Below are 16,197 nucleotides of genomic sequence, written 5' to 3'. Positions count from 1 at the left end.
TTACTTACCCCTGTTTGCTTCAGTTATCTCATCTGTAAAACGAGCTAGAGAAGGAAATGGCAAACAAGTCACAAAGAGTTGGATAAGGCTGAAACAACTTAAAAACAAATGACAGGGGAGAGGGAAGGGAAAGAATATATTTGGAAATTATGACAAAAGGCATCAATAAAAACCCCTCTAAGTTAGGTAACTCATATTACTAGCAATTATATCCTTATAAACCCATTTCTACTAAAACAAAACATATTTACAGATTAAGCACATATTTATTTTAGTTTATTTAAAACATACAATGTTTCATTGAAACGGTGAAGCACTCTTTGCCAACAACAACCATGTTGTTGGACCTTACAGTACAGTGAGTATATACAATATGTACAGATTTTTAACACCTGTGTAGGAAGGCCTTTTCCAACAGATCACATTTGTAACTATTGCATTTTAAAAAATAAAACCTCCATGAAACAAAAAATGAATCTGCTCTATTTTGATTTCTTAAAGGTTTTTGATTTAAAAGAGGCTTGTTTATTGCAAATACAACTTCAATTGTAGTATGTGTTCTTACACAACTTGGTAGCTCATTTCATTGTAATTGTCCATACGGCAATTTTTAGGGGGACAATACTTACAGAGGCATACCATCATAAAGAAGTAATAAACTGAGAATATGTACATTTAAACCCAATACCCAAACCTGTATTATATACAACCTATTTACAAATATATACTGACACATGATATATGTACAGAGTATCATAAATATTGAAAAATAGGTTAGCTTTAATGGATTAATGTTGTTCTATAAATTATATTACAGTTATGACTGAAATATCTGTGGAAGACAGTAATGTAAAAACAAGGTGACAAGACAGTGGTTTAATACTGAAGATTGCTCATTAATGAGGATATGTTTTAGGAACCTCAAGGCAGACAGGTTAACTTGTAGGAAAAATCATGCATTGGAGTATAGCCTAGCCAAGTGGTAACAGCCAAAGATGATGGGGGAGACTTCTGACATCCTTCTGTTATAAGAAAAGGAACTGTTCTCTTTTCCTGATTTTGTTGGGAAAAAAGCCTAAAGCGATCTCATCCGTTTAATATATCATTCTTATCATGAATATATATGTATGTATATATGTATACACAAACACATATACATATACACATTCATTCTTCACATGGCATTCCCCAACAGTTTTCAGGTGCTAATTTAGCAATTATTTCCAAGAGCTCAAGGAGGAATGCCAGTTCTTGGTTTGAACTAGACTTGGGTTCTAGAAACCATATGGGGTAGTGATGGCCCACTCCAAAATATATAAAACAAAACAACAGTGCATATTCTCTAGATTGTACCTAATAATTTTAAATACAAAATTAACCATTGGTCTCATTCAATATATTACTGGTTATCTTCCAGTTGCATGAGATCTATGAATTATAGATGTTCATGGTCCGTAATCTTACCAGTCACATAGATTACATAAGAACGCTGAATGACATAAACCATGTCTGCCAAATTCTGACTCTTTCCTAGAAATGAACATAGTTCAGTTCAAGAAAAAAATTTTGAGTCAGATAATTCCAACATTTACTTCTCCCAACCACTAATGGAATTACATAAATTCAGGTTTCTAGACATTATGCCAAATGAGTATAGTACCACAATTGTTTGATAACATATTCACCATACACCTTAACACACCATAAATGCGCTCTTAGAAGCCAGGTTTAAATTCACATTTTTCTCTAACTGGGATCAAAATGAAACAAGTGAACATGCAGAACCAAAAGAGCTTCTTACACTCATGTTGCACTAGTTTCTTTAGCCATTGATCAGACATAAACAATTCTAAAGTGAACAAATATGAGATGACAATCCAGTGCATATGAGTTTAAAGAAGCATCTCTGCATGAGTATCCTAATTGCCTGTACAAAGAGAACTTGTATCCTTGACCAAATACTGGTATAACCCATGTATTAGGCCTCTAGTGTAGATAAGACAAGAACAGAACTAAACAGTCATTAATCAAGTAATTCACACTCCCAATAGTGGATAAATAATGAGAAATCCTGTTAGTTCAGAAGTTTCTGAATACAATGGTTAACACCGACAGCAAGCAGATCCTAGTCATCCACTGCTGTAAGTCATCTGCAAAGAGCAAATGAATTTTCAGCTGACTGAAAAACCCTAACCATAGCTATCAATGTAACTCTAGAAATAGATGGTGCAACTGAATAAACCCTGTTTCACCCAATTGCACTATTTGGTACCTCAAGTTCTATATATTAGTTCTTTATTTACCATAGAAATATTTGTTTCATCATCTTCCATTTTAATGGGAAGAAGTTTTTAAAAATTTTCTAATTTGAATCAACCAAGTTTTAGGGGGATACAGGAAGAAGGAACACAAAAAATAGACTTAATATTATCTGATTTGGGATAGAATATCAATTAACAAATGTTTACTAATTATACCTTTTAATTAATGGAGATTTGAATGAAATCTACGCTTATAGTCAATGATATATTTTTGCTCACATTGGTCTGAATGTATAATTTTCTTTAAAAATTACTTGTTTTGGATAAAAAAAGTATTTGGCTTATTATGCCTATAAAAAGGCAAGTTAATTCATAATACTAATAGTTTTAAACACTAATGAAACATTTTTATTTGGTCTATTGACCGTATCTGGATAAAGTTCAAAAAAGCAATTTCTTAAAAGTAAAATAGTGCTTTTGAAGTCTGTATTTTTTGGTACAAAAAATAATAGTGTTCTCTCTAATGGTTATTTCAACACTTCACTGCAAATTAATAATTATTTCTTACATCAAATGGTTCCATTAGGCACATTCAAGTAAAATCATAAAATATCCAAGTTAAACAATGAAAAAAAGCCAAACATGTGGCTTGATAAAAGTTATAGTTGTCCATTCTCTGGAATGGAATAAAATTGTCACTTCCTCTAGCAGGAGACTCGTGGTTTGTTGTTAATTTCCATTTCTTTCATGCAGAACAGCTTCTTAAAGAGTTCATTAATTCTGCACAAGAAAGAACCAGCAAAACAATCTACACTGCAAAAAGGAAGTGAAACTGCAAACATAGGTGAAGTTCCATTTTAGTAGAGAGTTGACTGGTATTCAAGTTTGCTGTTATGATGGCTAACGGCCACCAGAAGAGGCATTGTGGATCCAATCAAGAACAATCAAAGTCATGCTTGCAATCATTACAATAATGCCACTTAGCAAGAAGAATACAGCCTAGAATAAAGGAACACAATTAAAAAATTGGTCAGTAAATCAAGAGAGACTATATACACTTAAATAAAATTTACTAAAAAGGATTTTGTCATCACTGCTACAAACATTTCTATAATTTTCTACAATACCATAAAAAAGCTTTAACTAGTTGAAAAATGTTAGCATCTTTAAGGAGGCTTTAAGAACTAGATCTCGGGGGCAGCTAGGAGGTACAGTGGGGAGAGCACCGGTCCTGGAGTCAGGAGTACCTGAGTTCAAATCCAGCCTCAGACACTTAACACGTACTAGCTGTGTGACCCTGGCCAAGTCCCTTAACCCCAATTGCCTCACTAAAAAAATAAATAATAAAAAAAAGAACTAGATCTCTTATCATATAAACTTTGAATTGCCAATACAACATACTTTGGAGAACAACAATAATCTACAGAACAAATGAGGAAATTTTGAAAAGCAAAAACTAAATCATGTTCTTGGTGACAAAGAAATGATTCAGCCCACCTACATACTAAAGAGAAAGAGGTATGTCATATACCTAGGTTCCATATTAGCTCTTTAAATTACTTTATCCTAATATTCCACTCATTCACGTTTTTAGAAAACCTTTCCTTTCAACTATCTTAGGCTATGGCTATCTACAGGACAAGCCAATCAACCACTTATTTTAACTAGAAGTAATAACAGGATGACAATATAAGAGAAGCATACATTCTAGCTGCTCCATTGAACTGGCTGCAATTAACAAATTAATTTAATATCACATAAAATAGCTTCATTTTATTCTGAAGCAATCAGTCTGGCTATAAGCAACCACTACTGGGTAAATTATTAATTGTTGCTATAAAGTTATCATGGATTTTTTCCCCACTCACCCCAATCTTCTGCACAGATTTCATTGATTCTTTCTTTACTAGTTTGATGTAAAAGGCAGAAGGCAGAATAAAAATCAACATGGCAGCAGCAGAGGCACCTATTTAAAAACAAGATTTCGATAAGTATTAGCATGTCAAATGGTTACCAAAAGACACTTTATACTAACTAAAAAAATGTAGAATTGACTTAATTCAAAACTTACCAATGAAACCAAAGATATCTCTAATAGTTGGGACAAAGATGACAAGCAAATTGGTAAATCCCAAGATGGACACAGTAATAAAAGTATGACGCCACCAGCTGAAATCCTTCGCTGCGCACAACAACTGAATGATTGAACTCCGGATCTATGCAGGAAAAGAAATCATTAGTAGAAATAGTAATAAGCTAGTAGAAAAAAATAAAATTAAGTCAATGACTATGAGGCAAACTACAAATATTAACTACGTTTTCAATGTGAGATTTTTCCCCTTTAGCTCCCTTGGGAAACTTGAGCAGGTTGCTATGTTCTTGATTATACAAAAATGCCTTAGGCTGAGAAGTCCACAATTTCTGTTGTGGTTTTTTTAAGTCTTTCTTTGAAAAGCAAATTAGCAAAAACTTGGGAATATTTAACAGTTTAACTTAGTAGGTGTTAAAAAGGGAGAAAAGCCACACCAAAAAAGTTCTAGTTCACATAAAAAGGGATTCATGATTATAGTAGTGATTCAACAATACTTACTGGGAAAATCACTACAGGTACTGTCAGTGTAACAGCCATCAATACTGCCAAACGGACGATGAGAAGAATAATATCAGCACCCAGGACTGCAGAGTAAGTATGAAGCAGTTCTGGTTCAACATGTCCTATGAGGAAGATGGAGGAAACAGAGGTCATAATGTGTTTTCAAAGGGATAAATTTTGTCCATTAGATGCTCGAACTGACTTCAACAGGATCTGTGGACAAGTAACTGAGCAACATTTGGCCCAAAAGTTGGTAGCTACTCACAAAACAGGGCTGTAAGAGGCCAATAAGATTAATTTGGAATTATGTAGTTAATACAATTAAAAAAACATTAAGTGGCACATTTTCAAAGAATCAAGTGTAGATTTAGCCACATGAATCCCATTAAAAAAACAACAGGAGCCAAGTGGCTAAATCTTAATGCTTGGCTTAAAGTATTTTGGGGTAGGGCAGGAAGGGGGGAGGGGTAGCTAAGCAAGGGAAAAAGTCTCTTTAAAAGGGATTCTACTTAATTTGAGTGTTAGCAAATGGATAATACACTAAATCTGTAGGGTCTGAATTGCAGGATAAATTATATTACCCTAGAAAAGAGGGAAAAAAACCCCCTATTTTGGCATGTACTATATTAGAATATATTAGAAAAATGGCATGTGAAAAATATGTTCATGTGCAAGGGGTTACAAGCAGGTCCCTCCCTAATTTTAGTGAAATATAAGGAAAAGCTTCTTAATAATTTAACTATCCAAAAATGGAATGAGCTGATTCTCTGGGTAATTAGTGGAGTGGTGCTCCATCACTAGTGGAGCAGAAAGGAGCTTACTGGAGACCTTCAATTACATTCATGCATTATGTGGGGAAGTTAAGGATTGGATTAGACATCTATAAGGTTTCTTCTGAGTGGGATTTTATTATTCTGTGGCAGATCCAGTAATGCAAAGGTGTAGTTTTAAAATTTATTTCTCTTTGGGATAGGGGACTTTTAAATGCTGTATTCTTTAATGCTGAGGTATAAATAAGGATCAATTTCATTGTTAATTAATCAATGATTTTTTAACTGTAAACTGGACATTATTTACCGTAAAATGTCAAGTATCCAAAGATGGCGGCAAGCAGGTACATGAGAAACATGGCAAAAAAGGAAATCTTGGACACATTCATCATTCTTCTACGACTTCGGCTATTTAATTGGAAGGAAACATGCAGATAGATCTTTAGCAATAAAAACGCACAGTATGTTACCTTTTCCCATTTTTCCACTTTTGCATGTACACATCAATCTCAAACATATAAAGTGCTTACCCCTTCAGCTCTTCATAAATGGGAAGAATGGCAGGATGGCAGACAAATGAAAATGTCAGAATTGGCACAGCATAGACGGTCTGAAAAGTAAAGATGAGAAAACTGAATATAATGATGTGATCATTAGCTCATCAATAGCTACTGAGGAAGTACAAAGCTGAATTTAACTTTTTATTCATTTACAAAACTCTAGAATTTCTTCTTCCAATTTATTTACTGTGTAGGGGACAGCCTAATCTTTCTCTTATTAGTTCATCTAATCATTATTTAAACTATACAAGCTATACTCTTCTAATATCTTTTCAGTCAAATAATTCCTTTTTCTTCTCTTTTCACTCTATACTCAGGCTTTTAAAAAAGGAAATTTTATAGAAAGTTACCTGTGAGTTGAAGATAAAGTACCGTGGTTCACAGGAGTCATCATTAGTGATGTTAAATATGGTTTCTGGTGAAGATATATTAGTCCAGTGTGTTGTGTTATTGAATGTCACATTCATTGGTGTAGCTTCCAAAGGACAAGAAATCTGAAATTTCTTGCACATCACCTAAAAACAAAATTATACAGTTTTATATTTTTGTTACTCTATACGTTGTGACAAAACATCATAAAACAGCCCCATCTGAAAAGTGATACATAAATGATGCAACTCATGAATGAAATTATACCTACCACAATCAGAAAGAACACCATACAGAGTAAGGAAAAACCACTTGTATATCCCAGATATCCTGTAAGGGCATGGAGAGGTAAATCAGCCATTAGAGGAAATGTGTTTCAGACAAAGGTAATTTCTCTGAGAAAAAAAGTCTTTACATTTACTACTGATGAAAAGATTACTACTAGAGTTCACTAAAACATGATGGATATATTCCGTTAGTTTAGAAATTGGGTTTGAAACCAAGAGTTTTAACAGTAACTTGTTTATGTGAGTAGTGTTTTCAAAATTAAGAGGCCATAGTTTAAGAATTCTAAATTGCAAACAACCCAATTGAAAGATAAAAACTGATACCTGGTTAGTTCTACGGAGTAACATTTCTTATGAAATGTGCCAAGCAAGCAATACTATTAAAACTCAACCTTGAAGAGAAAAGCATTTCTAAAATTGACTGAAGCCTTCTCTTGTACTAATTTGTAAACACCTACCAGTAGCACTAATTTTTCCAAGTCCCAGAATTGGTCTAATCTTGATCTTTAACATACTCTGACTCTGGGAAGATACTCGGCCCTCCTGGGAATTTCTCACCACCTTCTCCAACTGATAGGAATGTTTCTAGGGGCCAAAAACAATTTATAACTAATGACTATCATAAGTGTTTAAAGTTAGGCTTACTTACCTAAATTTCTCAGCAATGACAAAGGAAGAATAAGCACCAACGATACCAGCAAAACTAAATAGTCACCATTCAGGTACCACTCTCTGAATAAAAAGAAAACAGTAATGTTCAAAACTGGTAACAAATGAAAATTTGGTTTCTCCTTGGGAAAAAATTTTAACTGGCTCCTTTAAAACCCACTGCCAACCTCGGAATTAAACCTTTTAAAGACAGCTAACATAAACCCTAGACAGGAATCATTTTGTGGACTTTAAAAAAAATATAAGCTGAAGGACAAGTTTGGAAAAGCCTGTTCTTTTAAAGAGTTATAGGAAAGTTACTCTTGGGAAGAAGAAAAATTCCTATATTTGCTGTATTCACTTAGTGTAGAAACTGGGTCTGAAACCAAGAGGGTTAACAGTGTAACTTTTGTCCCACTGTTTATTCTGGGAGCAATGCCAACTAATTCATAACATAAAATGTTCCTTAAAGGCTTGATACTAATGCCACAAACAAAGCAGCACTGTTAAGCAAGTAATCTTATCTTCAAGCATTTTTATAAAGATTATACACCAAATTTGTCATTGCTTTGGCTTGCTATTTTTTGAAGTTGGAAACAAGAAATTTTTTAAGTCTTTCATTTACGAGTCTCTCATTTGTTAACTAATAAATTCAAAGCATTTCAACAAAAAATAATTTTCATACTCAGGTAAAATATATGAAACAAGGGCCAAAAATATCGGGAGACTTACTCTTAACTCAAACAGTAAATAAATTATAAAATGTTTCCCTAAACTTATAGGAAAAAACATATATTAGATTGGTTTACTGTATACCATGGGTGGTAACATTTCAATAGGAAGATCAGAAATATTTCTTTCTATAACTTAATTTTTCTACTACAAAAAACCCCAACCATGCAGCTTATATATCTCAAGATTCTATTCCTCATTCTTAAGATATTAGAATATCACAGAAAACTGTTACTTCAAGGCTTAGGTTAACAACCCAAGTTTCTGAAAATATATGACTTGCCTTTCTTTTAAAATGTTTAAGTTTTATGAAATATTAATATGTAGATGTTTTACTCAGAAAATAAAAAAATTCTTCCCATGTGCACTTTAGATAATATAAGCTAGTCTACTTGGCAAAACGACTTTTTAAAGGGGGGCAGGCCTCCATAGCATAATCAGCACCTAAGAAACTGCCATTCCTGATATTCCTCATTTTTCACAACTTCAAATCTAGAGAACTGATTACACAGACTATTAATTCACGTTAGACAATCAAAAGCTTCAAACTTAAACACTGTTGAATTTAGTTTGTGTGCTAGAGTACATGTACTATGAAGTACTTATTAGAATAGTGGATTTGAGTCTAACTTATATGATAACTATCATAAAAACCCAGTAAAAGAGAAAAGTTAAATTCTAAGAACTAGGGTGAATTTATTATCTATACAATTAATTGGCTGATTAAAAGTTCTCAACTTATTTCAGTTTAATCTAGTAGTGGGCTTTTCTGGACCATATCCGATTTCCTAATGGAAAATTAACACTAAAATATGTAGATGGTAAATCATAATTGTTCAAGTTATAGCCATCTTTATTGATGTCTAAATAATAATGGCATTTACCAAGGAAATAAATACCAATAATTACATGATAACTTATGGAGAAGCATTAACATATTTGGGCCCTAAACATACAGCTAGTTTGAATTTTCCATTATTGTTTTTAATCATAAATGTTATCAAAATCAGGTTCTGCACATGCAGTCATTTTAACTCCAAACCAAAAAAAAAACCTGGAGACTTGCTATAAGAGTAAATTTGTGAGTCAAAACATTAAAACTTAAAAGAATTGCATCTGAGTTTAGTAGGAAATATATCATAGCTGCTATCTAAATATAAATTTATACAGATTCCTCCAATTTTACCCATTACATTTTTAACATTAAAAATTCAAATTACTTGTTGGTTTTCTTTTTAAGTCTATAACGGTTCTCTTATCAGGAATCTTAACACTTACCCCTTATTCTCTTCAATGCTCATTAATGCCTGGATCACCAATGGTAACTCATATTTCACTATGAAGAGGTAGCTTGACATAGCTGGAGGAAAAAAACAATTATATCAGTATAAGTCTAGAATCTTCTACATGGTACAAGTCATCAAATAGTGTCAACATTAACATACTGAGGTGAAGTACACTATGCCATAAATTGGGGAGGGAGGGAAGAGGGAGGAAAGGAAGACAATTAGAGGAGGGAAGACCAAGTTCAGTTAAAGTACAGCAAGATTCAAATGACTTTAGAGAGAGTCCTTACCTCCAATGTTTTGCATTGTAATTGACCCAGAAGCTGCAAGCTTTCCAGCCATACCAAATGCTTTATGTCCTAACTGCTCATATAATAGAGACCCTGTAAATTCAAACAGTTATAAGAGTTATAAATATGTATTTTAACAAAGAATGGCTATAATTATATTGAAAAAATTAAGAATTCTACTATACCTCCTTCATTAGCTGTCTTCAAAAGGAGATGAACAGAATACAGGGAAAATATTGACACAAATGTCAAAAGAATTCTGGTAAAAGAAAGACAGAGCACTCAGCTAGCTATCCAAAAGTACAATCACATTTATGTACTGTACAGAATTTGGCAAAACAAGAACAACTCTCTTATTCCTGTGAGTCCCCCCCAATTATACACAAGAAATAAGATACCCATTAATGGGAGATTTTTGCGGTCCTTAAGACAGGACTGGTGATATTTACTGTGCTAAACTTATTACTGTCCTTAAGAATTATTCATTCACTTCTTCCAGCAGTAAGAATGAGTCTTATTTGTGCATGGAACTCAAGCTAAAATTTATCATCCATGATACTTCCACTTGCCCAAATCCCTCCCCTTCCCCTTCACTTAATTGGGCAGGGAAAAAAATGCTAAAGGAGGAGCTTTAGAACTAAATTTGACAAAGAACTTCCCTGATGTTCCCTATTCTTCCTTGAGGGCAAATATCCGGAAAAACAATTTAGTCAAAACAGACTTTCTCTTACAGACTAAAGTAGGTATGATGGAATCTGTTTCCTTTGGCCTATGCAATCCCAAAGAGCTGGTTATGAATCCATATCCTTCAAAATCGGGGAAAACCCACTTAATCTCATTCATTCAATATATCTTTAGATGTTTTTGAAATTCTATCATCCCTGAAATAAGAGATAAATTTTATAAGAGTACCTGTTAAAATATAAAGTTATTTCCAAAATGCACTATCATCATACCTAAGAATTTGTTTTCAAAACGGTTTTATCTAGTCTTCATTTTGAAATGTAACCAATTTCCTTGGCAATACAAATCATATTTTTATAGTCACCAAAGACTAAACAAAAACTAACCTAAGAGTACAGATTATTGAATTAGACTTTGAACACTGTATTATGTATATACCTATGTATGTACACCCACTCACCAGCAAATCCACCCTTACAGATACACACACACACACACACACACACACAATCTTCCAAGTGCTACAAGAGATGGACATATAACAATGATGCCATCTAAAATAAATCAAAGCACAGATGATTGTATAGTTATAAATACAATGCCATGAAAGGGGCAAAAAAGCATTTAGCAAGTTATCAACTTTATGATTTGAGATTTGGAATTTTCCCCCCTTTCTTTGCTCCTCTCTTTTTAGAATACCTAGCTTCCTTCAACTGTCTTAAAGTTTGGTATGCCCCTAATGCAATCAAGAGACTCTGTGAGTTTGGGCTGTTTTAAGTTTTAGGCCAGTGAAATTTTAACATGAAGCACAGCTTTGCAAAAGTTAATTTGTTCAAAACACCTATTTTCCAATCGAATAGAAAACACAACAAAACAGTGTCAGAGTGTTTACGATCAAACTACATTGACACTTGTTTGAAACAGGAAGATAAATCCATACTGTAGTAGTCACAAGAAACAAGTCACTTTACTTCTCTGGGTTAAAGGTCTATCTCTAGGACCTCTTTCAGCTCTAACATTCTTCAGTTCTAAGTCTCTACACTAGAACATTCAGAAACAGCTGATCCCAGCTGAGACAACCTGAAGATAAACTCAATTCCACATTCACGATCCTTTTTGTCAAAATGTGGCAGTCTCCACATAATCAGAACAAATTCTATCATTTTGAAGAAAACTAGAATGATATTTCATTTAAACCAAACAAGTCTAGATATGTAAATATGAACACATTCTGCTCATTAAAAGTAGTCTCTTAAAGAACTTAAGGAAGTTCCAACCTTCAAATCTATTTATGGTTAATAAATCTGGCTTCTGACAAGAAAAATAAACAGATAAATAAATGTAGCAGTTCCAGTGTTAGCAATGGCATAATAAAGTCCAAAGATATATTAGATATTCTGGACTTATGCTTTCAATAACTAAAACATACTCAACTTTTTAAAAAAACCCACCATAATAAAATATTGAAACATTATTATAATAAAAGATATTTTTGTTTTTGCAAAGGATCTGAGCCATTAAATGAAACAAGATGTTTATTATGCTAATTATGCAGCATAACCAGGTATGCTCATTTTTTAATAGATACTTACACAAAAAGGGCAATTCCAGTGTTAGCCATGGCATAAGAGAGACCAAGGATTCCACTGCCCACAATAGCATTGCTCAGATTAAATACTGACATACCAAAAGAGGTCGTACCTGGATGCTGTCAATTCAAAGGAAAAATAGAAACCAAATTAAGAGAAAAATAGTATTAAAATTTTGAAATCTAAGTATAAAACTATTATTGTTTCCTCCCCAAAATGACACGTTTTTTGTTGCTTTTTAACTTACAAAGTCTGTTTCATACTTCTTCTTTCCCAAATTTGATTCAAGCAAAAAGTTTTGATTTTCAGGGTCCATGTCTACATAGTGGCTGCAAGAAAAGTTATTTGAAATGAGACTGTTTTGTAACAAACAACCATCCCAATTATGCCAGAATATTTTTTATTGAACACAAATGTTATGTAGATCATTCATGCAAACATTTACTTCAAGGGGAAAATTTTTAAAAAGATGTTTCTCCATACTAAATTTCACTATGGGAAAGTATTATTTCCATAACCCCTTAAGGAACTTTTAAAACAATCCCTGAAAGGCATTTTAAAAAGAAAAAAAATGCTCAAGTTCTCCTGACCTCTTCTTCATAGCAGCTTGTTTGGTGGGATATGAATAGGTGAAATCATTGCTGTTGGAACTGTAGCTACTGCTGTCTTCATCTGGAGAAATGTTAAACCTGCCCATTTCTGCTTTAGTCATGATAGGATGTAGGGGGAGGAGGGCGCAGAGGAGACTTGTCTTAGTTTTGTAGAGTCAAAGAAGAACGAAGTCACTGGTCCCTTAAGTGTTGCTGCCTCTGTTTATGGAATCAACTCCAAGGTTCAGCTCAGCTCCTTTTGTCCTTTGCGGCTGGGTGCAGCGCACACTCGCCCAGTCTGGGGAAGGTAAAAGGGAAACGTCAATACTGCAGTGGTCTCCTAGGCTGGGTCACGTGGTAAGCTGCTGCTGCCGCCGCCGCTGCCGGGGAAGCTCATCAGGGCTGATTCATCCTCAGCCAGAGGAGTGGAAAAGTACCAGAAAGAGAGGGGCGGGGGAGCTCGAGGAGGGAGAGGAAAAGTACAAGACACAGTCTATGGAGGAGAACAAAGATAATCTCCCACCACTACACACTAATGTGATTCATCCTCAAAAAGGCAATACCCTCACGCTCATGCGGAATTTTATAATTACATCAACCCAAACCGGATCAGCCCAAGAAGTGCTCTTGGTTTTTTGTTTTGTTTTTTTAATTTTTCTCCCTCGGACACTGATATTAAAAAGGGGTGTGTGAGACACACATTTCATACTGTCTTAGATGACTGGTATTTTGATGGCCTCTAATCATCTCCCACTTTTTTATGCTGTCCTAAGTGGGCCCTCCCCCCCTCCCCCCGCACGTACTTTGCTGGGAACAGCAAAGACTGGAGTATTATCTGCGATAATATAATTTACTTTAAAAAAAACCCAACACCAACTAACCAAAGTTCCCATTTGTTTTTTAACAATGAAAAAATGCTCAACCAAAAAAAATAATTTCCCAGGCTATACAAGCAGTAAAGGCCCCGTTTGTTTACACATTTACAAGAATAGGGTTCAAACACACCAGTTTCCCGGCCAGGCCCTTTCTACGCCAGGAAACTGATGCAATATTGATCGTCGATTGTCACACATCCTCCGATCTGCATTTCCTATTACTCGCTCAAACCTCTATTCCCCCACTGCCCCAGGGCCCCCAGGATTTAAAATAATAAATGCAAATTAGTCACAAGACCGCACCGGAGGGATCGCCAGCTTTAGGGCTCCCCTCCCCCTCCCTTAAATAGATGCAGCAGCGGCGGCGGAGGCCCCAGCCCCCCCCCCCCCGCCTTCCGCTCCCCGTGCCCAGGGGCTCCAGAGCCTCGGGCTGTCGGCCTTCAGCGGCGACCACCACCACCCGCCAGCCGGCCCCGAAGAGGCCCAACAAGGACTGCCGACAGGCAGACGTCGAGGACGAGATGCCGGCTTCCCTCGACCCTCCAGCCCTCGCCCCTTACTCCCCCCCACGCTGTCCCCCTCAGAGATGACTCAGCTCGGGGTTATTACCTTAGATGATTTCGGGGGTCTTGGCTCTGGTTCCAAATTTCACCAAAATGGTTTCGCCAATCAATTCTCAATGAAACCCCAAATCGTAAAACAAAAGAACTACAAACGACCCAAAACAAGAATCGAGCGGAAAAAAAAAATCCTGAGTGCCCACCCAAATCCCGAGCGGTTGAAAAGGAAAAGCGGAGCTAGGTGTCGGCGGGGCGGGGCGGACGCGTGGTGGCCGGCGGGGCCGAGGCGGACTCTCCAGTAGTGAGTGAGGACAAGCTCGGAAGGGATGTCTCGCGGCTCTGAAAAATTTCTCCGAGCTCGGGGTTATAGACTCGTAAGTCAGAGACGACGTCAGCAGGAGGGAGGAGACAGCCCGCGGAGAGGACGCTCTCCTTTGTGTATCAACACCACCTGAGCTCCGCCCCCCCCCCCGCTCCACCCACTCCTCGGCCTCCCCTCTTCCCCAGCCCCAGCCCAAAGGCCTGCCCACCCCTCACAATCCCGACCTCTTGGGTACCCCCCACCTCCTCCTTCCCTCTGGGTCGGCCAGCCCTGGCATTCCATTACCTTTTCTCCCCTCTTATCCGTTCATTCTTCTGATGGGATCCCTGTGACCCTGAGCTCCACCAGCTCTTTTACAGAACAGAAATATTACCCCCAAACACTTCCTATTGACAGTTATTTTATTCAGTTCTTCTCTATACTGTTCTCCAAATCGCCTTTCTTCTAAGTCTCTAAACAGCTTTCTACCTCCTCCTAAGCTGTTATAAGAAATAGGTACATACCAGTTCCTCTGGATTTGGGTGAGGGAGGAAAGAGCAGAGGAGCAGGAGTAAGAACTTGGCCAACAAATTAGAAACCTGGACCGGGTGTCTTGTGGGTACCTGAAGGCTTCTACTCAGTCCTCTCTCAGAAGTGTTCCATCATACTTTTGTTTGTTAACACCTCTTCTCCCCTCTTCCCTTCTTTCCTTCCATAGGTTTTCTTTTCTTCTGTTTTTCACTCGGTTTGTTGGAATGTCAGACTGGAAAGTCTTTCTTCCTTACTAGTCAGCTTTATCTGACCCCCTTTTCTTTAGAATGGCCCTGCTAAGGTACAAACCCCCACAGGCACCTGCATTTTGGAACAAGAAGGTCAAGATTCTTAATGTCAGAAGATAAGAGCAGTTAGGATGATAGATCTGAGCAGTTGCTCTTTTTCTTTGAACCTTGGGGAACTGGGTAGAGCACACAAAGGTTGGATATGAAAAGATTTTTTTTTTCCTTTTAATGTTTTTCCTGAGAAGGTGTGTAACTTTCTATTTTGGTAGCTCATAGGACTATCAACCCTTTGTAGACTTCCAAAGCTTTCTGTTTTGCCATAGGATTGTGGAGGTGGGAGAGAGACATCAGAAGATAGTATGATTTTCCCTTTCTGTTAGTATATTTCCTTGATTCCAATTTAGCATTTATCAGATCAGTCTCCTTATGGTTGTCCACAAACCCCATGCTTCCTCCTGCTTCAGGATTTCTGTTTATGCCAAAGAGCAATTTCTTTCTCCACTAAAATGTTTTACCCTACTTTGAGCTTTCCCTTCAATAAACTTCTACAGGTACTGATCATACCAGAGAGGCAGCTGAAGTAGTGGAAAGAACTTTGGACACAGATTCAGAAGGCTTTTGTTTCAAATTCTGTTTAAGACTAGGGGTCTCAATTTCCTAATCTGTAAAATGGGAATAACAATTGTTCTAGGAAAGTACTTTGTAAATATAGTCTATATATGCTTTGAGGATCCTTATTTTAATTCTCATCTTCACAGATGAGTCTTAGGTCCTGGAGCAGGGCTATCTCTCTCTCCCTCAAGGTTCAGTGGCTACTCCTGCCTCCATGGTTATTTTTTAACATCATCAACTTTATTCCCCACTGATGCACTCCCCCCCCAAGATTATCCTTTGAGAATCATTTTAGTCAGTCAACTTTAAGTAGCTTTCAAAAAGGGGCATTTACTTTTAGAAAGGGGTGATTTAGTAAGAATAGTTGGTATAATATACCCCCCCCCAAAGTCTGTGACATACTTTCCCATA

The 16,197-nt window shown here is 36.3% G+C and overlaps 1 protein-coding gene across 1 annotated transcript; it reads right to left on the bottom strand.

The window, feature by feature from the left end:
• Positions 1-246: 246 nt before the first annotated feature.
• On the bottom strand, positions 247-14,462 carry SLC38A2 (solute carrier family 38 member 2). Its single transcript, XM_043965717.1, has 16 exons — positions 14,144-14,462; positions 12,660-12,957; positions 12,317-12,398; positions 12,073-12,188; positions 9,982-10,055; positions 9,797-9,889; positions 9,499-9,580; positions 7,490-7,572; positions 6,825-6,883; positions 6,535-6,699; positions 6,155-6,234; positions 5,932-6,032; positions 4,852-4,976; positions 4,333-4,477; positions 4,130-4,227; positions 247-3,260 (listed from the first exon to the last, which is right to left on the bottom strand). Exons 2-16 carry the CDS (start codon positions 12,779-12,781, stop codon positions 3,162-3,164), a joined length of 1,524 nt encoding a protein of 507 aa, XP_043821652.1. The 5' UTR covers positions 12,782-12,957; positions 14,144-14,462; the 3' UTR covers positions 247-3,161.
• Positions 14,463-16,197: the final 1,735 nt, after the last annotated feature.

The sequence above is a fragment of the Dromiciops gliroides genome, chromosome 5 (genome assembly GCF_019393635.1).
Source record: "Dromiciops gliroides isolate mDroGli1 chromosome 5, mDroGli1.pri, whole genome shotgun sequence".
In the NCBI taxonomy this organism is placed as follows: Eukaryota; Metazoa; Chordata; class Mammalia; order Microbiotheria; family Microbiotheriidae; genus Dromiciops; species Dromiciops gliroides.
The sequence above is the reverse complement of the archived record's forward strand: the minus strand, read 5'-3'. Positions and strand labels throughout refer to the sequence as shown.

What these genes read in the sequence shown, in the direction of transcription:
- SLC38A2 (XM_043965717.1), bottom strand. Translation starts at nt 12,781, where the DNA reads ATGACTAAAGCAGAAATGGGCAGGTTTAACATTTCTCCAGATGAAGAC. An exon ending in AGAAGTATGAAACAGACTTT is followed by an intron (nt 12,189 to 12,316) that starts GTAAGTTAAAAA and finishes TTGAATTGACAG; the next exon opens with CATCCAGGTACGACCTCTTT. An exon ending in ATTTATGAAGAGCTGAAGGG is followed by an intron (nt 6,033 to 6,154) that starts GTAAGCACTTTA and finishes CCAATTAAATAG; the next exon opens with CCGAAGTCGTAGAAGAATGA.